The 26,523-nt window shown below is 42.3% G+C and overlaps 1 protein-coding gene across 1 annotated transcript in view; it reads right to left on the bottom strand.

Annotated features, from left to right (window-relative positions):
• APBB3 (amyloid beta precursor protein binding family B member 3) overlaps nucleotides 1-26,523 on the bottom strand; it is a 129,621-nt gene that overhangs the window by 72,057 nt on the left and 31,041 nt on the right. The window contains exons 2-5 of the mRNA XM_056516707.1: nucleotides 7,460-7,635; nucleotides 2,311-2,387; nucleotides 2,144-2,204; nucleotides 232-372 (exon numbers count right to left, since the gene is read on the bottom strand). Coding sequence (XP_056372682.1) covers nucleotides 232-372; nucleotides 2,144-2,204; nucleotides 2,311-2,387; nucleotides 7,460-7,635 — 455 coding nt within the window. The remainder of the gene's footprint in view (nucleotides 1-231; nucleotides 373-2,143; nucleotides 2,205-2,310; nucleotides 2,388-7,459; nucleotides 7,636-26,523) is intronic.

Raw genomic sequence — 26,523 nt, forward strand, 5'->3', positions numbered from 1 at the left:
CTGCTGAGACAATACCACATTGAAAATGAAAAAAACTACACAACTTCCTGTCAGGGTGAATCACGCAAAAGCACCCTAAAGCTAGTGCAATTTGTGACAACACTATATTAGTAAGTTATATATATTGGGAATACCCCTTTAATTATTATATGTGATTTTTCATTAACTAGATACAACTGGACACAAAGTAGTTATTAGTAAACAAAGTATATATATATAATAGTTTCACACCTCATTTGATGACACGTCACTACTGTCACATTTAGTATGGGCAAGTTGCTGGATACAGTTATTCACAGTAATACTGCTCTTCCCAGGAGCCAGATCCTCTTCTGGAATTTCTACCCATCCCAGACATTGAACTGAAAAACTCTAAACGGAAAAATATATTATTCAGTTTAGATACAGATATTGATAGGGGAGGATTTATACTTTGTACACTCTTAGTATCTCTTTCCTATATACGCCACATAATGTACTGTATAAGACTTTCTTTTTACATAGTTCTTGCCTCTTCAGATGAGCCAGTGGTACAGAGAATTCTTTCCATAAGTGTTACTACAGAACAAAATTGTAAAGAAAAGAAATTGAAGGAGATTCATCAAAACTTGTGCAGAGGAAAAGTTGACCAGTTGCCCATAGCAACCAATCAGATCACTTCTTTGATTTTTGAAAAGGCCTCTGAAAAATAAAATAAAAAGCGATCTGATTGGTCGCTATGGGCAACTGGTCGATTTTTTCTCAGCACAGGTCTTGATGAATCTCCCCCAATGTTCAAAATAAAGAAGACCGATTGTAGGTAAATGAGGTCAGAGAATGCACACTATATTGTAAAATCAAAATAAATCAATACATTTTTATAGACACAATGGGGGAGATTTATCAAAGGGTTTAGACTGGTTTTTCCTGTCTAAATTTGTCGCAAAGAAAGTCGCAGTCTAAATATGTGCGACTTTTTCGCGACTTTTGTTTTAAAGGATTTTTAGAACATGATGCATTCTAGTCTATTTTAGACAGAAAAATGCATTGGTGCAGAATTTATCAAAAGCGACTCTCCTGCGACAAGTCGTATTGGCTGAAAATACGCTGAAATGTCAGACCATGCTGGAGCAGGTTTAAATACAGTCTAAAGCATAGATCCCGAAGTCTGTGCGCAGAATTTATCAAGAGCACTCGTGCGCTTTTTGATAAATTAGGTGCACAATAGATCAGCCTAACACTCTGTAGTTTAGTCTACAGGGTGGGCAATTTATATGGATACACCGTAATAAAATGGGAATGGTTGGTGATATTAACTTCCTGTTTGTGGCATATAAGTATATGTGAGGGGGGAAACTTTTCAAGAGGGGTGGTGACCATGGCGGCTATTTTGAAGTCGGCCATTTTTAATCCAACTGGCCCACGATGACCAATCCACTTGATGTGTTTCCCTCTTTATGCACTGAAGCTGGCACATTCCCTGAGTTTTCCAGCAAGATGGTGCACCACCACATTATGGTCCGAGCATTCATAGATGAACAGTTTCCTGGAAAGTGGATTGGTCGTCGTGGGCCAGTTGAATGGCCCCTAAGGTCTCCCGATCTGACCCCCTTAGACTTTTATCTTTGGGGTCATCTGAAGGCAATTAACTATGCTGTGAAGATACGAGATGTGCAGCACCTGAAACTACGGATACTGGAAGCCTGTGGTAGCATTTCTCCTGCGGTGTTGCTATCAGTGTGTGAAGAGTGGGAGAAGAGGGTTGCATTGACAATCCAACACAATGGGCAGCACATTGAACTGTTAAAACCAAGCACATCATTGTTTTTCTCCTGAAATTCCCAATAAGTTGGATGTGTCACATGACCCTCTTCCTATTGAAAAAACAAAAGTTGGATTCAAAATGGCCGACTTCAAAATGGCTGCCATGGTCACCACCCATCTTGAAAAGTTTCCCCCCTCACATATACTAATGTGCCACAAACAGGAAGTTAATATCACCAACATTCCCATTTTATTAAGGTGTATCCATATAAATGGCCCACCCTGTATATTGATGCGGGACATAGACAACTTTGATAAATCTCCCCCAATGAATTGAAGGATTGTCTTGTTGACATGGTGCTATTTCATATTTAAGGTTTTTTACAAATAATATTATTACCTTACTATCTGGTTCATTGATATTGCGAAATAGATCTTCATCATGCCATTGAAGAGAATGCCTGTAAAGAAAAAAATGAAATTCAAAACAGGTATTCATGACTTCAGTGTATATAACATTACAACACATTAGAGCGGAACCCTAATTATTAATATGGATCGCCTTACCTCCTGTCTGAACCAGATGCTGTGTCAGGAAAAGGCTGAGCAGGAGAGCCATTAGTGATTGACATCCTGTGAACTTTCTGAGCATGAAAAGAAGTGTTAATTTAAGTCAATATTCTATGCATTGGTCCTTTAAAGTATGACTTAGATAACACACAAAATTCACAGAGTAGGAAACTGTTAGACTTTGTTCAGATTCCAGAATTTTTGGGCGGAATTCCGCAATGAAATTCTGTACAGAGATTCTGCCGCAGCATTGAATCCCATTGATTCTGCTGCGCAGTGCACATAGCAGAATTTCTGCACCGGAAACATATGGAAATTCACATTCCAGTGTCAACAGAAAGAATGGACATGCCAGTTTTTTCTGCGGACTCTGCACTGAAAAAAATTGCCGTCTATGAGACGGCGCATTCCCAAGTTGTCTTAGCATAGTCTTGAAGTGTATCTGTTATTTGCATAAACTTTATATATATACTGTAGATTAAACCAATATATATATAAATTTTTTAATATACATTGGTTAAATTTTTTTTTATATATTTGGGTAAAAAAATTTGTCCCGGCAGCTATTGCCTGTGTGTCTATGTGTGGAGACAAAATACAAGAAGTGTAGGCAGTACAAACTGTGCAGGCTCTGGCTTGTCAGTCAGCCTGCTGTGTGAGTCGGGAGCATTTTACAAAGCCTCAGTGTACAGAGCCCTGCTTGTCCTCAGTGTACAGAGCCCTGCTTGTACTCAGTGTACAGAGCCCTGCTTGTCCTCAGTGTACAGAGTGCTGCTTGTCCTCAGTGCACAGAGCCCTGCTTGTCCTCAGTGTACAGAGTGCTGCTTGTCCTCAGTGCACAGAGGCCTGCTTGTCCTCAGTGTACAGAGCGCTGCTTGTCCTCAGTGCACAGAGCCCTGCTTGTCCTCAGTGCACAGAGCCCTGCTTGTCCTCACTGCACAGAGCCCTGTTTGTCCTCAGTGTACAGAGCCCTGTTTGTCCTCAGTGCACAGAGGCCTGCTTGTCCTCAGTGTACAGAGCCCTGCTTGTCCTCAGTGTACAGAGCCCTGATTGTCCTCAGTGTACAGAGCCCTGCTTGTCCTCAGTGCACAGAGCCCTTCTTCTCCTCACTGCACAGAGCCCTGCTTGTCCTCAGTGCACAGAGCCCTGCTTGTCCTCAGTGTACAGAGCCCTGCTTGTCCTCACTGCACAGAGCCCTGCTTGTCCTCAGTGTACAGAGCGCTGCTTGTCCTCAGTGCACAGAGCCCTGCTTGTCCTCATTGCACAGAGCCCTGCTTGTCCTCAGTGCACAGAGCCCTGCTTGTCCTCATTGCACAGAGCCCTGCTTGTCCTCAGTGTACAGAGCCCTGCTTGTCCTCAGTGTACAGAGCCCTGCCTGTCCTCAGTGTACAGAGCCCTGCTTGTCCTCAGTGTACAGAGCCCTGCTTGTCCTCAGTGCACAGAGCCCTGCTTGTCCTCAGTGCACAGAGCCCTGCTTGTCCTCAGTGCACAAAGCCCTGCTTGTCCTCACTGCACAGAGCCCTGCTTGTCCTCACTGCACAGAGCCCCGCTTGTCCTCAGTGTACAGAGCCCCGCTTGTCCTCAGTGTACAGAGCCCCGCTTGTCCTCAGTGTACAGAGCTCTGCTTGTCCTCAGTGTACAGAGCCCTGCTTGTCCTCAGTGTACAGAGCCCTGCTTGTCCTCAGTGTACAGAGCCCTGCTTGTCCTCAGTGTACAGAGCCCTGCTTGTCCTCAGTGTACAGAGCCCTGCTTGTCCTCAGTGTACAGAGCCCTGCTTGTCCTCAGTGTACAGAGCCCTGCTTGTCCTCAGTGTACAGAGCCCTGCTTGTCCTCAGTGTACAGAGCCCTGCTTGTCCTCAGTGTACAGAGCCCTGTTTGTCCTCATTGCACAGAGCCCTGCTAGTCCATAGTGCACGGAGCCCTGCTTGTCCTCACTGCACAGAGCTGTGCTCAACAGCCCACACTTCCTCTATTTTGCCTCTGCACACAGGCAATAGTTACAAGGAGAAGACAGGGATTTTTCACCTAAAAATATACACATTTTTTAACCAATGTAAATTAAATATATACATGTAACGTTATTATCTACATTATATAAAAGGTTTTTGCAAAGGACAGGTAAACCAGAAAAAAATCAAAGATAAAATCATGTTGTCACAGAGAATTGGTTTGCAAATCCCAGGTGTGGCTACAGGCAAAAATGACCAGATATATTTGACAAACTAGTGCTAAAAGGAAGATGCCGAAACAGCTTCCATGCATGGATTACATTGCCAGGCATCAGTGGAGATCCAACATCAGTCGGATCTTGGCGATTTCTCTTTACAAGTGTTAGTAGCATAGAAGTATATTTGAATTCTTCCAGATGGGATTGGTAATTTAATTTACCAAAATCAACCCTTTTTCCCAAAAAAAAAAGCTCTACAGTCTTGGCCACTAGGTGTCTCATTTCACTGCAATTTACTTTACACTACCTGTTGTTGGGTTCAGTCCATGTCTAGTTACAGAGTCATCAAGACTAAACTAAAGAAGTGGGGTTGGGGCTTAGCTACGACTATGCACAGGAGAAAGGGAGAGAACATGTGTTACTTGCAATATATGAGCCTGTCTGCCTCCATCAGAGGGTCCACACTGTCCCTGAAAGTTAAAGGGGTACTTCGGTGGAAAACATTTTTTTTTTTTTTTTATCAACTGGTGCCAGAAAGTTAAATAGATTTGTAAATGACTTCTTTTAAAAAATCTTTATCCTTCCAGTACTTATTAGCGGCTGTATATTACAGAGAAAGTTCCCTTCTTTTCGGATTTCTTTTTTTTTTTTTTTTCTGTCCACATTGCTCTCTGTTGACACCTCTGTCCATATCAGGAACTCATAGCAAACCTATGCTGCTCTGGACAGTTCCTGATATGGACAGAGGTGCCATCAGAGAGCACTGTGGACAGAAAAAAAAGAAACCCAAAAAGTAATATACAGCTTCTAATAAGTAGTTATATAGTTACATAGTTAGTACGGTTGAAAAAAAGACATATGTCCATCAAGTTCAACCAGGGAATTGAAGGGTAGGGGTGTGGCGCGATATTGGGGAAGGGATGGGATTTTATATTTCTACATAAGCATTAATGTTATTTTGTTCCAGGAATGTATCTAACCCTGTTTTAAAGCTGTAAATTTTTCCTGCTGTGACCAGTTCCTGAGGTAGACTGTTCCATAAGTTCACAGTTCTTATGGTAAGAAAGGCGTGTCGCCCCTTGAGACTAAACCTTTTCTTCTCCAGACGGAGGCAGTGCCCCCTCGTCCTTTGGGGGGGGTTTAACCTGGAACAGTTTTTCTCCATATTTTTTGTATGGGCCATTAATATACTTATATACATTTATCATATCCCCCCTTAAACGTCTCTTCTCAAGACTAAACAATTGTAACTCCTTTAATCGCTCCTCATAGCTAAGATGTTCCATGCCCCATATTAGTTTAGTTGCGCGTCTCAACAGCGGGCCCAGTACAGAACCTTGGGGTACACCACTAATAACCGGGGACCAATCAGAGTACGAATCATTGACCACCACTCTCTGGGTACGATCCATGAGCCAGTGTTCAATCCAGTTACAAACTAAAGTTTCCAAACCCAAAGACCTTAACTTACCTGTCAGACGTCTATGAGGGACAGTATCACATGCTTTAGCAAAATCCAGAAACACTATATCCACAGCCATTCCTCTGTCAAGGCTTCTACTCACATCTTCATAAAAGCAAATTAGATTGGTTTAACAACTTCTATCCTTAGTAAACCCATGCTGGTTATCACTTATAATACTATTATCCCCTATGTATTCCTGTATGTAATCCCGTATAAGTCTTTCAAACAATTTACCCACAATGCACGTTAAACTTACTGGTCTATAGTTTCCTGGGGAAGACCTAGAGCCCTTTTTGAAGATTGGCACCACATTCGCCTTGCGCCAGTCCCTTGGCACAATACCAGATACCAGAGAATCTCTAAATATCATGAACAGGGGTACAGATATTACTGAACTTAGTTCTCTAAGAACTCTTGGGTGCAATCCATCTGGCCCTGGAGATTTGCTTACATTTATATTACTTAACTTACCTTGTACCATTTCTACATTAAGCCGGTTCAGTACATTACATGATGTGTTACCAGCACTGACCTGTCCAATGTCAGCTCCTTCTTCCATAGTATATATTCCATAGTATATACAGAACTAGCTCCGCCTTCTCTTGATTGCCCGTGACAACCTCCCCATTATCATTATTAAGGGGTCCTACATGCTCTGTCCTTGGTTTTTTTGCATTTATATATCTAAAAAAATATTTAGGATTAGTTTTGCTTTCTTTGGCCACCTGTCTCTCATTTAGAATTTTTGCTGTTTTTATTACATTTTTACAGATTTTATTAAGCTCCATGTACTGTTTAAATGTTATAGCTGACCCATCAGATTTGTATTTTTTGAAAGCTATTTACTGGAAGGATAAAGATTTTTTAATAGAAGTAATTCACGAATCTGTTTAACTTTCTGGCTCCAGTTGATAAAAAAAAATATATATATACCACCGGAGTACCCCTTTATATCAAGGCTTTCCTCTCATCTTCAATTACCCATATAGCTGTCCCTTGTGTAATCACTAATGTTCCTACTATGTACGTCATGTATGTCATCTCCCCTCCCCTCTCCTTTTAGGCTTATGATCAGTATTATCAGTAGGAGCAGCAGCAGCAACTGTTTACTGCGCAGTATAAAATCTTCTTTACTGTGCTGCTGGTGATTCTTTCATTCAGCTCTGGTAGCACGTTGTAAACCCAGTTCATCCATAACCCCCATCTGCCATATATAGTAGTGTACTGTAAATCTGTATCAGTGCACTTTACCAGCACTATATCAGGGCATAGCAGAGAGGAATGTGTGCCGTGACAAACAACTCAAAGTCTAAAATGGAGAGGATGAGACATAGCTGAGTACCAAGGGGGGTGGGGGGGGGGTCTCAATAACAGCAGTAAGAGCACTAAAATCTCACTGTTGGCACACTGAAGGGTTACTCTAATAAAACATGCAGGTTTTTCAAATTCTTTTAAAAGTACAGGCACACTTTAAGTGCACTGCTATATATACAACTGTACACATGACAATTTACCTTTTCCTGAACAGTACCTAAACTGTTTGACATTCCTGGATTGTACATTGGGTGCTGCCATTGAGTGGTCCCAGTTGGCACATGCCAGTAGTAAGTCCCAGAAGTGTCCCGAATGGTTCTCCATCCTGGAGGAAGGTCTGGATCAGCTTCAAGGGTTTGGTCACTCCAGAGGTTATCTTAAAAAACGCACACACACAAGATAGCTTCATAAACTTATGCCATACAAGTAAAGTAAAATATCTCACCAAGTGAATTCATTGAGCCAAACAAATGAAGAGCATACTGTCACAGGTGTATGGATCCTGGTTGATGCCTGTCTGAGGGCCCAGATGTTCAATAACCAGTATGTAGCTGAGGGAGGGTATATCAGCCCCTGGTACAGGTTGGGGGTATCACTGACACCAACAACAAGAGTTTATAATTAAAGGGTTACTTTAGTTAGAAACAACTTTTTTTCCATTTAATACTTCCTTAAAAACTAAGCATTTTCCTAATATACTTCATGAAAATTTTTTACTGCTAAAGATGTGAAATAAATGTTTAAAAACATGGCCACTAGGGGGTCTCTTGCTTGGATTTTTTAAACGAACCCTGGTATCTAGGGCTCTTTGGTCCTGGTTGCTGAGAAAAGGACCGACATTCTGAAGGGAGGGGGAGTGGAGGTGTGGTTTTCTCTCTCCTCTGGTCACTCAGTAGTGTATAATCCAGCTTTCAACTGTGTGAGGAGAATACCTGTGAGATCCAGACAAGATATAGACAGCTTGCAGCCTCTTCAGGAGAAGCATTCACATGTACAGTGACAAGCAATACAAGGTGCTAAACTATTTTTTATATGCAAAATGGTTTCTCTTTGGTCATTTTATGAACTTATTTCTTGTGTATATGCACCATATAGGTTTGCATGGCTGCTTTAGGGTTATAAAAGAAAAAAGCACTTTGGTCACAAAGCTGTAAAAATGCAGGTTTTTCTTCTCTCCTTGCACCATAAAGCTTTACATGGCTGCATTAACATTATATAGTTATATAGAACATGCATGCCTGCATTAGAGTTATATAGAGCATGCATTTAGGCAGAAAGTGTAAAAATGTTTGTGCGGACCTCATGACAGGGGAGAGGCGAAGGGGAGGAAAGAAGCTCATCATACTCCAGGGGAAACACACAGATATACATAGATCAAAAGGTATTTTACATATTAACACATGCATATTATTATGCATACAGATCTTAGGGCACATTACTACACTGATTTAACACCTAACACACCATGACGTACATTTTCACTCTGTGATGAATGCAAGCACCGGATCGGTGCTCGCATCCTTCCCGGCAGGTCCAGGCTGCTGTTAGCAGCCAGGGACCCACCAGCAATCGGTCAGATGTCCTCCATTAACCCCTCAAATGCCATGATCAATACACATCACTGCATCTGCCGCGGGGATCCAATCATCAAAAGTGGAGGCCGGAGGTCCCTTCACCTGCCTCCAGCCGTCTCCTGGGGTCTTCTGCTCTAGTCTGAGATCGAGCAGACCAGAGCAGAAGATGACCGATAACACTGATCAGTGCTATGCCCTATGCATAGCACTTTTCAGTATCTACAATCAAGTGATTGCAATCAATAGTCCCCTATGGGGACATAAAAAGTTTATTTTTTAAAGTAAAAAAATGTGAAAAATACCCTCCCCCAACAAAAATGTAAAACGTCCCTTTTTCCCATTTTACCCCCAAAAAGCGTAAACATTTTTTAATAAACATATTTAGTATCGCCGCGTGCGTAAATGTCCAAACTATCAAAATAAAATGTTAATTATCCTGTATGGTGAACAGCATAAATTTAAAAAAAAACTCCAAAATTTCAGCTTTTTTGAATAATAAAACAAATAAAAAATGTATTAAAAGTTTTATATAAGCAAATGTGGTATAAAAAAAAGTACAAATCATGGCGCAAAAAATGAGCCCCATACCGCCACTTATATGGAAAAATGAAAAAGTTATAGGTCATCAAAATAGAGGAATTTTAAACTAATTTGTTTAAAAAGATTTTTTTTAAAGTGGTTCAATAATAAAAGAAAAGTATGTAATCAGAGGAATCATTTTAATTGTATTGACCCACAGAATAAAAAAACATGTAATTTTCTACCTTAAATTGTACGGTGTGAAAATGAAACCTTCCAAAATTTGTTAAATTCCGGTTTTCTTTTCAATTTCGCAACAAAAATAATATTTTTTGGTTGCGCCATACATTTTATGGTAAAATGAGTGATGTCATTACAAAGGAAAACTGGTTGCACAAAAAACAAGCCCTCATACTCGTCTGTTGATGGAAATATAAAAGAGTTTATAGAATGGAAAAGAATGAAAATGCAAAAATAAAATTGGCCTGGTCCTTAAGGTTAAAATGGGCTTGGTCCTTAAGGGGTTAAGCATTTTTTTAAATGATTTCTTACTAATGACAGTAACGCTTTAAGTTTGATAATGGGTCTTAGAAGTGTAGAATAACTTAACATAATCAAAGCAAAGGCTTTGGATCCCAAACATTAGATCCCAGTTCCCTGATGAAGCTGTCATGGCACTTTGAAAATATACTGCTTGAAAATTAGCAAACACTGTATAGAAAATTCATAAATTCTTAACTTTAGTGAGTGCAATAGCTATAATATACAGTGTCTATGTACACTCATTGACAGAAAAAAATTCCCCAAAACTTGATAATATATACAGTATCTCACAAATGACACTCTGCTACAATGTAAAGTAATGAGTGCACAGCCTGTATAACAATGTTTAATAACTCAACTGTACACAGTATTCCATTTGTGGTCTGGTGATTTGTATAGTTGTAGAATTATTTCTTTGTCGTGTACATCTATGCCCCTTTTGATGCACCCCATGTTTTTTTTTTTTTGTTTTTTTTTGTCTCTTTTTGCTGCAGTTAAATTTACTATCAACTAAAACTCCTTTGTCCTTTTCCTTGTCAGTTGTCCCCAGTATTTTCCTATTTAATGTATAATTCCAATATGGATTCCACCCCCCCCCCCCCCTCCTATGTACATAACTTTACATTTATCAGTGTTGAATTTCATCTGCCACTTCTAAGAAAAAGCCTCCAACCTAGTAAGATACATTAGTAACAGTGCACTGTCCTCTATTGTGTCCTGCATGATCCTGCTAAATAATGACAGTTGAAAGCCCTGACTCAAGAAGCAATACATGTGACTGTAGGATGTCCAGCACATATCGCTAAGCTGTGACCGACTGTCATTTGCAATGGCTCCACAGAACAATAACAACAGTTGGGGCTTAGTGTTCCTCCACAGCAAAGGCAGGATTGAAATGATAATCACAAGGCCTCCATACTTAAAGCGTACCTGCCAGATCTGCAAAAAAAGAAAACATGCTCTATGTTGCTCAGTACCTCGTCCTGATCATGTACATGTCATTTTTATGAGTATATGGCCTTTATTTCTCTTAGAATTCCCTTTTATATGCTGCTCACAATAAAACAAGTCCAGAAAAACAGGGGGGAGTGTCCCTCTTCTCCTCAGTGTGATAACCACCCCCCCCCCCCCCCCCCCAATCAGCAAAGTACAGGGGTCTCATCTGTAACCCTTTCCTCTCTGGGATTGGTAGTTATATATGATCCCTCCACAAACTGTCAATCTGCAGCTGTTCTAAAACTACCACTCCTATCATGCCCTGTCAGATATACAGGACATGTTAGGAGTAGTAGTTTAAGAGCGAATGCAGATTGACTGTATGTGAACGGATCATATCAAATTAAAACTCCTATCATGTTCTGACAGCCTGTATATCTGTCAGGGCACGATGGGAGTTGTAGTTTCAGAGAGTGACAAGTTATGGAGAACAATGTTTCCCTGACAGGGTGCCTCCAGCTGTTGCAAAACTACTAGCATGCTGGGAGTTGCAGTTTTGAAACAGCTGGAGGCACCCTGTCTGGGAAACAGTGCTCACCGTAACCTGTCAGTATCTGAAACTACAACTCCTATTGTGCCCTGACAGATATACAGGCTGTAAGGGCATGATAGGAGTTGTAGTTTTAGAAAGTTTACTGTAACCAACATGTCCTGACAGCCTGTATATCTGTCAGGTCATGATAGGAGTTGTAGTTTCAGAGCGTGACAGGTTATGGAGAACACTGTTTCCCTGACAGGGTGCCTCCAGCTGTTGCAAAACTACAACTCCCAGCATGCTGGGAATTGCAATTTTGAAACAGCTGGAGGCACCCTGGCTGGGAAACAGTGTTTTCCATAACCTGTCACTCTCTGAATCTCTGCATCTTCATCCTGCAACACCGCCGGGGGACCGCGACACCGCCGGGGGACCGCGACACCAGGTGGGAGCCGCAATACTGCCGGGGGACCCGATACACCAGGGGGGAGCCGCCCACTCCCTCTGTGGGCACCTAGTGGACGACTCCCCCTTTCTTGCACAAATGCAAATATGAAAAAATATGCACTTACCAACTTTCCTGGATGCTGCTGATGTATGTTGTGCGCGCTCGGCTCCTGGTGGCCACGCGCTCACACAGGTAGTGAGAGGGCCAGGAGCGAGCACAGGAGGGCGGGACCTGCTGGCAATCAATTAAAACGTCCCTGACGTAGGCAATGAGCGGGACATTTCTGACTGGTATGTGTCCCAGAAGGCAGGAGGAACCCCCTAGTGGCCAGTTTTTTGACTGGCTTTTTCTACATGAAATCCTAAAAATATTGTTTTGCAATGCTTTATAACATATCAAAAGTTTTTATATCTGACAGTGCCCATTTAAACCTGACTGTCATTGTATCCCAAACAGAACATGGATTCATCGCTAAAGATGATATGGTTCCAGCCTGTAGAAGTTCAGGATTTTTGTTTATGACACCACTGCAAAGAAAAGCAATGTTAGCTAGCTGCCAATAATAGGACATCTAATGGGTGACACCAAATTTCCTTCTGCTAAGTGCCTGGAAATGGTCAACCTGTGGTCAAATAGAAAAAAACAAGACCGTTTATGGTGCCTCGTGTATTACCCTTGGTGAGCTGGATGAACCAGTTTTTTCAGGGACCAAAACCATCCCTTTAGATATCTGCTCACCTTAAAAAAGGTGTGAATTAGGCGTGTAACCCCAGTTAATGGGATATGGTGAAGTGAGGATAGCTGCTATGCCGGGAAGGTCGCAGGACCACAGGTAAATGTGCTGTCCTGGGTAGGCATGTAGACGGATGCGTAGCAAAGACCTTTGTTTCCTGGTGCTGCTGACTCGAACATCAAAACATCTGGACCAAGGAGTTATTGATAAGAATCCAAGGCAGGAGCCGTATTTATTAAAATAATGAATAATAAAAATGATCAAATATAGAATACAAGATTACGCGTTTCGAGGGCAACCCTCCTCTTCTTCAGATCTGAAGAAGAGGGGGGTTGCCCTCGAAACTCGTAATCTTGTATGCTATATTTATTATTTCAATAAATACGGACTCTGCCTTGGATTCTTATCAATAACTCCTTGGTCCAGATGTTTTGATGTTCGAGTCAGCAGCGCCAGGAAACAAAAGGTCTTTTTCTTCGCATCCGTCTACATGGAAATGGTCAAAGCCACACCTGTAATTATTCACATACCTGCATTAGACATAACTACATGCCAAGTTTTGCAGTAATGCAACATTTCTATTTGAGTGCACTATTTTTTCCCATCATTGAGTTTATTTTAGCATAGCACAGTGTATGTAGCTATACAATACCATCACCATACTTCACTAAAATAATAGAGAGAAGCAGAACTCTCCAGGAATTCAGTGATTTATTCACGCAACAGTAATGCAACGTTTTAGTTTCCCTCCTTTGCTTAAAACACTTTTTGCTTGAAAAATGTTCAAATAAGGGACTAAAAAGTTGCATTGCTGGTGAATAAACCACCAAACTACTTTCAAAGATGCAGAAGCTACTTCTGTCTTTATTCTGGACAAACTTGGTGTCTTTAGGTCAGACCCCTGGAGCTGCGTGCCTAGCCCGATATATACATTTCTTTATGGTGCCATTTCTTTCTGACCATACCCTAGTGTAGTTTACAATACTGTATAGTGCTAAAGCAGCAGTGCCACCAAAAGGCTGGAAAAAATGAAATACCACTATACTGTACTCAACTTATATCAACATACAATGACCAAATACAGTAAAATCTCCCTTAGTGGGCACCTCCCAATAATGGACACCTCCCAATAGGAACAGTTTTTTTTACTTTCTGGCAGTCCCATAAGACTTAATGTATTTGCACCCTTCGAATAGGGGACACTCCCAATAGCAAACACGGATACACCTAATAGGGGACAACCAGGCTTATGTACAGCCAATACCCCAGTAAGGGGCCCTGCTGCACCAGCCACAGCACAAAAGCAGAATGCCACTTCTGCACGTCCACCGGGCGTATCATTTGTCGTCCCCCCCCCCCCCCCGTCCCCCTGTGCCTCTTTATTCCCCCTGTGCCAAATGACCCCTTTATTACCCCCTGTGACACATCATTTCACTTTGATCCTCCAGTGCCATTTCATTCCCCCTTTATTACCCTCTGTGGAAATTCATCTCCTTCTCTTTACTGCCCTTTGTGCCATTTCTTCCCACCCACCCCTTTATCCCATCTGTGCCATTTCATCCCGCCCATGCCATTTTATTCCCCCTTTATGCCCCTGTGCCAAATCATCCCCCCCCCCCCACACACACACACACACACCACTTTTGCCCTTCCCTCCTCCTCCTGTTCTTACCTGGCCAGCAGGATTAGGTGCAGGGGCTCTGAGAGGGTTTGACATTCTCCGCGCGGCACTTAGTGAGAGCAGCAGTGGCGGTTGCGGGTACCAACGGGTGACATCAGGAGTGCCACTCTTCAATGTCTGCAGCCACTGCTGCTCACAGGCTCTTAGTAAGTACAGAGCAGAGCACATCAGAAGAACATCAAACCCGCTGAGAGCCCCTGCACCTAACCCTACTGGCCAGGTAAGAAGAACAATGAGGAGGATGGAAGGGGAAAAGTGATATGGCACAAGGGGTGAGGGGGTGAGGATTTGGCACAGGGGGAATAAAGTGACACAGGGAGAATGAAATGGCATGGGGGGGGGAATGGCATGGGGATGAATTAAAGGGGGTGATGAAATGCACAGAGGGTAATAAAGGGGGAATTTAGAAAGATTTTTGAACCTTTTTTCCCCTCAATAGGGGACATCTGTCAATAGTGGGCACTATGCTAGTTAAGATGTTTTGTATATGAATAAATTCTTTTTACAAGTTCCCTTTACCAGAAATATATATTGGCTGAATAAAGACAATTTCTAAACTGAATTATTTATCCCAGCCACAATATGCTGCCGGGTTTAATAAAGTAGAATACAGAAGATTCTGGATCATGATGAAAACAAGAGCGGCTCATTCCAAGATATTGATAAGTCAAGTAAACCACCTTGCACTCTCCTCAGAGAATTGTCATTTTATCTGTTCAACTATCGAAGGAGGCTAAAAATATACAAAGGTTAGCCTGCCTTCCCTTGTAAACTCCATCATGTTGACACACTGCAGCTTAAACCCTATTCGAAAATTGTAAATCTGTCTCCTAGCTACAAGGCACGTCATGTCCGTATCACACTGTGCACAGGCTTGCCATGTTAAATTACATATAAAGGACTGTGATTACCGAACAAAAGGGTGCCTCCACTATAACTCAGATGGCGGGCATGAGATAAATATAGATAACAAAGAGAGGTGGATGGAGAAAGAGGATAGATGACAGACAGACAGACAGATAGATAGGATATAAATATAGATAAAGAGAGGTGGATGGAGAAAGAGGATAGATGACAGACAGACAGACAGATAGATAGGATATAAATATAGATAAAGAGAGGTGGATGGAGAAAGAAGATAGATAGATAGTAATGAGGAGAATATCCCTTTTTAGATAGATAGATAGATAGATAGATAAATAGATAGATAGATGGATAGATAGGATATAAATATAGATAACAGAGAGGTGGATGGTGAAAGATAATAGATACATAGGTGGCCGGCGGAACTGTGTGCTGTGACCGTACATCTACATATTATGTATGGAGATGTGGGTCGCGTGCACATTGCGCGTTACCGGACTCCGAGATCCGAAGGACGGTGATACGTAAGAGTGTGCCGGTCACATACGTTTGTATGGTCCGATGGATGTAGGGGACAGGGACCCTATATAATTACCTGAGAGTCTCGTTTGAGACCTCATTATTTAGATATTTTTGTTACAGAATTTTCTTTGCTTTTTGTTTATTTGGTTAGATGTGAAGGCTTGCTTCCCTCATTCAAGATGGCGCAGGTTCACTCATGGGGATGTACGCATGCGTTTCACTATGCTGAGCGTTGCCATGGGTGCCTGGACGCCATCCTCTGATTGGCCTAGATGTATTAGCCACACGAAACACTCTGAGAACGAGGCGCACAGGCGCTGTTCATAATTCCTGATGCCTAATACTGTAATAACGCAGATCTACTTGTCATCTGGTGAGTGTGTTTTCCCCCACCTTTTTAACCCTTAATGTTTCACTACACATGTGTGTCACCTTATTAACCCCTTAAGGACTCAGCCCATTTTGGCCTTAAGGACTCAGACAATTTAATTTTTACGTTTTCATTTTTTCCTCCTCGCCTTCTAAAAATCATAACTCTTTTATATTTTCATCCACAGACTAGTATGAGGGCTTGTTTTTTGCGCGACCAGTTGTCCTTTGTAATGACATCACTCATTATATCATAAAATATATGGCGCAACCAAAAAACACTATTTTTGTGGGGAAATTAAAACGAAAAACTAAATTTTGCTAATTTTGGAAGGTTTCGTTTTCACGCCGTACAATTTATGGTAAAAATGACGTGTGTTCTTTATTCTGAGGGTCAATACGATTAAAATGATACCCATTATTATATACTTTTATATTATTGTTGCGCTTAAAAAAAATCACAAACTTTTTAACCAAATTAGTACGTTTATAATCCCTTTATTTTGATGACCTATAACTTTTTTATTTTTCCGTATAAGCGGCGGTATGGGGGCTCATTTTTTGCGCCATGATCTGTACTTTTTTTTGATACCACATTTGCATATAAAAAACTTTTAATACATTTTTTATAATTTTTTTTTAATAAAATGTATTAAAAAAGTAGGAATTTTGGAGTTTTTTTTTTTTTTTCGTTCACGCCGTTAACTGTACGGGATCATTAACATTTTATTTTAATAGTTCGGAACTTTACGCATGCGGCGATACCAAATATGTCTATAAAAAAATTTTTTACGCTTTTTGGGGGTAAAATAGGAAAAATCGGACGTTTTACTTTTTTATTGGGGGAGGGGATTTTTCACTTTTTTTTTTACTTTTAAATTTTTTTACATTTTTTTTTACACTTGAATAGTCCCCATAGGGGACTATTCATAGCAATACCATGATTGCTAATACTGATCTGTTCTATGTATAGGACATAGAACAGATCAGTATTATCGGTCATCTCCTGCTCTGGTCTGCTCGATCACAGACCAGAGCAGGAGATGCCGGGAGCCGCACGGAGGAAGGAGAGGGGACCTCCGTGCGACGTTATGAATGATCGGATCCCCGCAGCAGCGCTGCGGGCGATCCGATCGTTCATTTAAATCGCGAACTGCCGCAGATGCCGGGATCTGTATTGATCCCGGCACCTGAGGGGTTAATGGCGGACGCCCGCGAGATCGCGGGCGTCGGCCATTGCCGGCGGGTCCCTGGCTGCGATCAGCAGCCGGGATCAGCCGCGCATGACACGGGCATCGCTCCGATGCCCGCGGTTATGCATAGGACGTAAATGTACGTCCTGGTGCGTTAAGTACCACCTCACCAGGACGTACATTTACGTCCTGCGTCCTTAAGGGGTTAATTAAACACAATTAGTGTTTATCTTAATATATTTATTGCACTTTACTGTGTTAAGGTTTTGATCATGTAGTTTGCACTTTTCTGGATTTTGTACTTTATGTTTATGTATATTTTGAATTGTTTACACTATGCATTTGTACTTTATATATTGATTGATTTTGCACATTGTTTGGTACCATTTGTAATTGGTACCCCTATAAAGATATGGTTAGCACTGACTGTGTGATGCTTGAGAAAGGTCAGGTTGAGCTGACTGAAAGGTGGCTGCTGTATTGACACCTTCTATGGAATAAACACTCTTTTTTTTTAATGAACTTTGATGCTGTGGATAAGATTTTTTGTACTAGATAGATAGATAGATGGACGGACAGACAGACAGATAGATAGGATATAAATATAGATAAAAGAGAGGTGGATGGTGAAAAATATTAGATAGATAGATAGATAGAAAGATAGATAGATAAATGAAAAAAAAAGAGCAGCACAACCCATATAGATGCAATAATAGAAGATCGTACACGCAGGTATCTGAATCCAGGTAAGGGATTCCAAACTTCAGACAGCAAAAAATGGAGATTCCCCCAGGGTCAAAAAATCCTTGTGTTTATTCCATAAAAACGTGTCTCACAGCAATCAACGTTTCGTCCAGCTCGCCTGGTCTTTCTCAAGCATAGTACAATCAGTGCAATTCACACAATATATAGGGGTATTAATTAAGTATCAAAAGTGCATCAATCAAGAAATATTACATTAGTTAAAAATGATACATGTGCAAAATATACAAGAAACATACATAAGGTGCTTCCGCATTATACAGGGTGGGCCATTTATATGGATACACCTTAATAAAATGGGAATGGTTGGTGATATTAACTTCCTGTTTGTGGCACATTAGTATATGTGAGGGGGGAAACTTTTCAAGATGGGTGGTGACCATGGCGGCCATTTTGAAGTCGACTTTTATCTTTGGGGTCATCTGAAGGCAATTGTCTACGCTGTGACGATACGAGATGTGCAGCACCTGAAACTACGGATACTGGAAGCCTGTGCTAGCATTTCTCCTGCGGTGTTGCTATCAGTGTGTGAAGAGTGGGAGAAGAGGGTTGCATTGACAATCCAACACAATGGGCAGCACATTGAACACATTTTATAAGTGGTCAGAAACTTGTAAATAACTCATGAAAGAATAAAGTTATGTTAAAACCAAGCACATCATTGTTTTTCTTTTGAAATTCCCAATAAGTTTGATGTGTCACATGACCCTCTTCCTATTGAAAAAATAAAAGTTGGATTTAAAATGGTCGACTTCAAAATGGCCGCCATGGTCACCACCCATCTTGAAAAGTTTCCCCCCTCACATATACTAATGTGCCACAAACAGGGAGTTAATATCACCAACCAATCCCATTTTATTAAGGTGTATCCATATAGATGGCCCACCCTGTAGTATACCTTCATAAAGTGCATGTAATGCTGAGCGCTCCGGTCCCTGCTCCTGGACCGGAGCGCTCACAGCGTTTGTCCCAGTGGAGTGCCCCGGTCGGACTCTCTGACCGGGGACACTCCGTCTCTGCTCCTGTCGGGGACGCGGTACGCGCTGCGGGATGTCCCCGCACGCATCCCACGTCCCAGCCCCACTTACCCGTGCCCGCTCCGGCTCTCTCCTCTGCTCCCCGCTCAAGTGGCTCCCGGCGTGTGCGCGCCGGCAGTGTAAGATTTAAAGGGCCAGTGCACCATTGATTGGTGCCTGGTCCAATCTGTATTTGGTCACTCCTATAAATGTATCCTGCCCCTTCTTGCCCTTGCCGGATCTTTGTTGCCTCAGTGCCCTTGAGAAAGCGTTATTTGTGTATTCCTTGCCTTTTGCCGATCCCGTTGCTAACGACAACCGCCTGAGAACCTGTGCTGCCTGCCCTGACCTTTTGCTACATCTGACTACGCCTCTGCCTGCCCCTTCTGTACTTCGCCTGGCTCAGCTGAGGTTGAGCCGCTATCGGAGGATACGACCTGGTAGTTACCGCCTCAGCAAGTCCGTCCCGCTTTGCGGCGGGCTCTGGTGAAAACCAGTAACTACTTAGAACCGATCCTCCAGTACGGTCCACGCCATTCCCTCTCTGGCACAGAGAATCCACCACCTGTACCTCTTCCTGCTACTAGTCCGGATCCTTACAGTGCATTAGTAGTGATATGCAAAGTGACAGTGCCTGTTAAAACCACATCATAGATAATTGCCTGAGAATATACACATAATTAATAATAGGGGCGTGGAGATATCACTGACCAGGACTGATAACACCATATTATCTGGACTCAATAGCGCACTTTAGTGTGGTCTGAAACCACTGCACATGCGCAGCCTCACTATCGCATCATGAATAGGAAACGCAATGGACTTAGGCAGCCAATCAGGGAAGCGCATCAGTGTCACCATGGTAAACACAGACAGACCTGCGCACTGCTGGTTAGGCTGTCAGCGCAGCCATCTTATTATTGGTAAAGGAATGAGGGAAAATGTATCAGCCTGGTGAACACCCGCTGACCTGCTTCTGCAGCCATCTTGGTAAAGGTAAATGTTAAGGGCACAGAGACTATATATTATTATTCAAAAGCCCATTCACTATACGGAGTGAAGAACAGAAGGACTCCACAGACACTGATTTTTATCAGGCATATTATTTAAAAAGAAAAAAAGTGATCTGACTGCTTGCCATGGGCAACTGCCCCTATTCTTCTTTACACAGGTTTTGATAAATCTTCCCCATAGTTTTGTGGGAAAATATTCGGTATAACAGCATAGGCTATTATTAGAGAATAATATAGAGGTTCTTGTGTATGCATTGTGCTTACCTTTCTGGCTAATGTGGCAGACATAGGTTTTCAATACCTATACTAATACCTATTTCAGAACAGAAATTATTTTCTCATGCCGCCATAAATCCTCTGATAGAAGGTTTGGTGCACTTCACCTAATAAAACTGACCTAATCATCTGGCTGGACTCTTCACTGCTGAGGCTGTGGGGTTGGTGTCAGTTCACGCTACATGCCGTTTTGATGAGTTTTCTTATTTACTATGTGTTTTTTAGAGAAATATTGCCATGAGAAGAAAGTGATTTGACCTACAATCACAATAAAAGGCTTTTTTTTTAGGTGTTGCATTGTTAATGCATTTTTTAAATGTTTTTACTGGCATTTTCACTATTGCGGTAAGTAACATTTTTGTAAAAAAAAACAGGAGAAACCTGGCAAAAAATGCAACATGTGAACACAGCATCAGGAGAGTTGTATAAACTACTATATATACTGATCCCTTGGTGTACCATAGATATTGGCAGATCCCTATGACTTCAATGGGGTCAGTTGGGTTTCTATTTGGTTTCTGTTTATTTAGGAGGATTTGATCGGACAAAAAAAAAAAAAGACTGCTTGCGGAACAGAGCTCTGACACTAAATCTTACCTGGTAACTGGTACTGTTCACATCATACTCTGCTTCACATTTAGCCTATACATTCAGCCAGTTAAATCTCACAGCGTATGCACTGAACACAGTCCCCTGATGTATTCTACTGTAGGTCCTGCAGCTGCATACATGAATCATAAGCTGTAATATTAAAGAAAATATGTTGCACAACATACAATTCTGTGTGGATTGAAAAGCACTCAACTACTCTCTTCAGTATAGCTGAAAGATGAAGGGGGAGGCCGGGGAATCATTCTGTTGCATGCTATGTGCTATATTGTACAGATGGGCCTTGAGCTATCACCAACTCAGCGGGTTATGTTTACTGGAACTGACTGTAATGCGATATTTGCACTTTTACCATGTCTATACATTGAATGTCATCTGACGTAGTCTAGAGGACATGAATAAATAGACACAGATATGAATTTCATCGGGTATAAAAAATACAATTGTACCGATAAGTTCTTATTGGGACAAGTTCACTTGTTGCTCAAGGCAGAGGTTTTATAAGATGTCGACACTGGGTTATTGAAGTTCAGCATGATAGGAAATCACTCTGCCCTAATTTACCCAATAATACATACGTTTGACTTGGTAGAACTTGCATATTATTATGTCTGTTGTGTGTGTACAGCATTACTATCTGTTTAGATGCAGAGTTTAATGATAAGTGACCTTTTAAAACCACGTTAGGCAACTGCCTACTGTGCCTACCCATCATTCTAGTTTGGTGGTCGCCAAGTTGGTCTTTGATGTAAATTATGTGCCACACTTGTAGCTCAGTCTTCTAAAGGTGCACATACACCTTATACTAAGACGTCCCAAACCTGTCAATTCTCTAAAGTGTATGGTGTCTTTCTGACTCTCCACAGACCATCGGTGGTGAAACGGGTTGGGCCTGTTGGATTTTTTCCAACCATGGCATTGATTTAGGACCCTTGACTAGGGGAGAGTAGAGATATGCTTAACCTTGCACTTCTCCCCCTTTATTACTTTCCCAATAAACCCAGACTCCTTGATATGGTGCAAAGGCCACAGCGGACCAACATTTTTTTATTATCAAACCAAGTAACAAAAATATATAACATATTTTAAATCTCTCTTTATAAATAATATAACAAAATACATAACAAAAATATAACAATATTCGGGGTAACATACGCATCCATACAAATTTAAATAACCTTCACATTGTGCAAACCGAAACTGACCCTACTCCCTGAGCTAGCAACAGGCTGGAGGAGGACCTGAAGGCACCTTCTCTTCCAGGCACTCTCTCCTACTGTGCCCTTGGTCAACCATCACCTGACCCAAGGGCACCACCTTCGGAGACCACTCTGTCCCTTCCGTTAGGGACCCCCATAAGTAGCTGGCTACCAACCCAGGCCCCCCCCCCCCCCCGGCCATTATGACCAGGCCTCTACCATCCTTCCAGTATGCCTCCAAATGCCCCTCCAGCTCCCGCCACTGTGACAAAGCTCCCAACGCCACACCCACCATGTTCACCACCTGAGACTCCTGAATCCTAGGGCAAGCGGGCGGGACACGCTGTCTTCTCGCCGAATGACTCCTCCCCTTCCTGTTCCTCTTCTTCCTGGACCCTTACCGATACCCCCACTCCTCCCATCTTTAACCCCTTGCCTCCCGTTTCTTTTCTTACATAACTTTTAACCCCTTGTCACACACTTCCTACACCCCCTGTCATGTGCCCCCTCCCCTCCCATGCTCTCCACTCCAGGGGCTTTCTTTTGTTCTGAGAGGGATTAGCTAGCACCAGAGGTGTCTGGCTGTGGCTTACCTCTCCCCATAAAGAACACATGAACAATTGGCCATTGGCCATGCTGAACGTTCATGTCTATATAGGGAGAATGGGAGCGATACTGTTGGCAAAATGAACATTCTGACCAGCAGTTAATAAAAGTGCCTGGCAAGCTTTGGAAGCACAAAGTTGGCTCATGTGATATTGTGACTTGATTAATACAATTTTTTCTAGTTTATGAATATTATACAATCTCATAGGTGTCAAAGTTTACTGAGGCAGTCCTTTTATAGCCGGACACTCTTCAACTATTTGCATTCTGGATTGCTCTTCATTTGGGAAAAATTAAAAAGAAACTGTCATCAGTTTTACCCACACTAACTTGTTGGCACAGGTGTGTAGTACGGGTGACACTAATGATAAGCATACTTACCTACTCCTGATCGCGGTGCGTGGGTGGAGTCACCGCTGCAGCTTCTTCACTTGGCATGGGGAAGCAGCAGCGGTGATGTCAGCATGCTCCTGAAGCCTGCTGCCCGAATGAGGAGGATAACAGGCCAGTGGGACCACGAATCGGGAGTAGGTAAATATTGTTAGCATCAGTGTCACCCACACTAATTGCCTGTACCAACAGGTTAGGCTGGGTGAAATCTCTTTATCTGTACACTATGTTCCACTTAAGATGGCTCTATGAAACTGATATCTATAGGTTGGTGAATCAGCAGTATGTTTGGACCTACGGGGACTGCAAAGCATCTTTTTGTCATTACATATTGATCTATTAATGATCTTTTTCTGTATGTTCAGCTTAAGAATATCTAGAGTCAATATGACTTTCAAAGTTAACGTCTTAAAAAAATATAATTGTTGTCTTCTTAGAAGTAATATTTTTTTTTCAATTCTGCCTTATATAACAAATGTATGATGTCAGCTCACAGGAAAAAAAAAAAGCTAAAATAAAAAATGTATTTTTAGCACAACATTTAGTAGAAATCTGTTCCATGTTGCTGACAGCACAGGAGGATTTAATCAAGAAAATGAAGTCTCTTATCTGGGGGATTACTGTGTAAAACGCACTGTTTCCTAGATTGGCAGCACACTTGTATGTTTGCCCACACATTCACTGGGGTAAGCTGATTGGTGACTCAAAGAGCTTTTCAGCTGTGCAGGGAAAAACCATATCGTACTGTAAAAAGACGTTAACCTCTGAATACCCTGCTTGCTATTAAATGTGAAAGCTCCACCATAAACCATGAAATCTCACCCACATAGAATGTTTTTACAAAGTGTGTTCTTTATCATTTCTATAACACAAGAGTCACTTGCAACGAGGGGTCTTCTACTACTGAAAGTTTATTATAACACTGGTATTGATTTTAGTTATGGCTGCATAGAGGGAGCACTATTAGTAACATAATGTCTGTTGTCTTATTATTTTGCATCCGCATGGATCAGCAGGCCATATTGAATATATTGTTGGCTGAATAGCTTTCCCTGTTAAAAGAAACTATTATTTCATCATATTTATGTACGTCACTGGTGGACGAGAAGGCTTCACAACTACAAGGCCAATAACAATGGTGGATAGTCTTGCTGCTGCAAAAATATAGACATGCTCAAAATCAGTCATTTCCACAAAGCACTTAAGTGGACTCATTGGGACATAATGGGCCTCATTTACTAATCTGAAACTGACCAGTTTTTGTCTGGTTATTTGGCGCAGAGTGTCTGAGACATGTCTGCGCCAGTGTGCGACAATGTGTGGCAGTGTGCGCCTGGAAAATCCGACAAACCCGACATTGCACTGTGAACAGCCGAAAAAGAGGCGTGGTCTGTTGCAAAGGGTGTGTGGTCGGTCCGAAAGGGGGCGTGGTTTCACAACCCGACCGATTTACTATTGAATTCACAGAAAATCCTGTGGATAAATGGCCGGAAATATCCACCTAGAAAAAGCTGGTCAGAAAATGTTCCCGACTTTTCCCAATAGTAAATAGAGAGGAATCCTCTCCTCTCTGAAGTCTGAGACAACTTTTCCCACTAGTAAAAACCCAACACTCTTAGAAAATGGGGCCCAATAAGTGTGTAAATTCCTGGTTTACTTTTTTGGACCAGGTGAAGCACTAGTCTTTTCATCTTTAAGGCTGGTCTGGAGAATTAACTTTTCAGTAGAAGACTAAGGGTATGTCCACACTACGGATTGTGAACGGAATCTCCGCTCACAGAATTCCACGAGCGGAGATTCCATTCTGCGGGGCGCCGCCAAAATACTTCGGCAGTAGGACCGCGCGGCACTGCGCCATCACCATTGACGGCTATGCAGTGTTCACGGACTTCCGTGCAAAGAATGAACCATTTCTTTCTTTGCGCGTAACAATTTCAGCGGCGGAGCGCTCACAGCGTTCTCTTATTCACAGCGCCCCGGTCAGACCTGCCGACCGGGTGCGCTGCGATATTGCTCCCAGCCAAGATGCGATTCGCGATGCGGGACGCGCCGCTCGCGATGCACATCTCGATTCCCTTACCAGACCCGTTCCCCGTCTGTGCTGTCCCGGCGCGCGCGGCCCCGCTCCTTAGGGGGCGCGCGCGCCGGGTCTTTGCGATTTAAAGGGCCGGTGCGCCACTGATTGGCGCAGCAGGTTTTAATCAGTACCTTCACCTGTGCACTCCCTACTTATACCTCACTTCCCCTGCACTCCCTGGCCGGATTTTGTTGCCATTGTGCCAGTGAAAGCGTTTCCTTGTGTGTTCCCTAGCCTGTGTTCCAGACCTCCTGCCGTTGCCCCTGACTACGATCCTTGCTGCCTGCCCTGACCTTCTGCTACGTCCGACCTTGCTCTTGTCTACTCCCTTGTACCGCGTTTATCTCAGCAGTCAGAGAGGTTGAGCCGTTGCCGGTGGATACGACCTGGTTGCTACCGCCGCTGCAAGACCATCCCGCTTTGCGGCGGGCTCTGGTGAATACCAGTAGCAACTTAGAACCGGTCCACCAACACGGTCCACGCCAATCCCTCTCTGGCACAGAGGATCCACCTCCAGCCAGCCGAATCGTGACATCTGCTCACGGAATTCCACAGGAATTACGTAGTGTGAATATACCCTTAGATAGTCAGCTTTAATAAAAGCAGGCAGCACATGCACACTTATCTATTCTTCTACTGACGGCCTCAGGGATGTTTTGCGCATGTGCTGTTTTTATTGTGTTGCTACTTCCCTATTGCCAAAATAGGGATATTTTCATACTTGGTTGTGTATCGGCAGTTTTCAAGATGGATATGAAGACATAATATAGTTTTCATTTGCCTGAGACGGTTAATTGATCCATGAGTACAACTCTCAATTACATCATAGAAGGTTGTTAATACATTTGCCTAAATTAGAAATTTATGATAAGGCTAGGATTTCACAGAGGTTTTTGCACCGCGTTTTTTTAAGCTTAAAACGCAGGAAAATTTGCCACTATTTTCCCCTGCGTTTTGGTGTTTTTTTTTCCTGGTGTTTTTACCTTAGGGTGGAATTTGCCTTTTTTGGCCCCTTTGGCATTTTTTTTACCCCAAATTTGTTGGATATAAAAAAAATAAAAAAAATAAAAAGGATGCAGTAGGGATGGAAAAAAATTTATTTACCGGAATTTTTATTTTTATAACAAAATTTTAATTAATTTTTAATAAGGTGTGTGTGTTTCACTTATGTTTTCTCTATTTTTTAGGTAGTACTACTACTCCCAGCATGAAACAGACTGTTCCATGATGGGAGTAGTAGTACCTGTACTAATGGAGAGATCGCCCCGGGTGTTACTCCTGACACCCGATGCGCTCGTCCATAATATAGCAGAGATACGAAGCGGCTCTATACAGTGCTCGCATCTCTGCTCTGTACTCCGACCGGCCAGTGATGTGAATAGAAATTCACATCACTCAT

This window comes from Hyla sarda, chromosome 4 (assembly GCF_029499605.1).
Source record: "Hyla sarda isolate aHylSar1 chromosome 4, aHylSar1.hap1, whole genome shotgun sequence".
NCBI lineage: Eukaryota > Metazoa > Chordata > Amphibia > Anura > Hylidae > Hyla > Hyla sarda.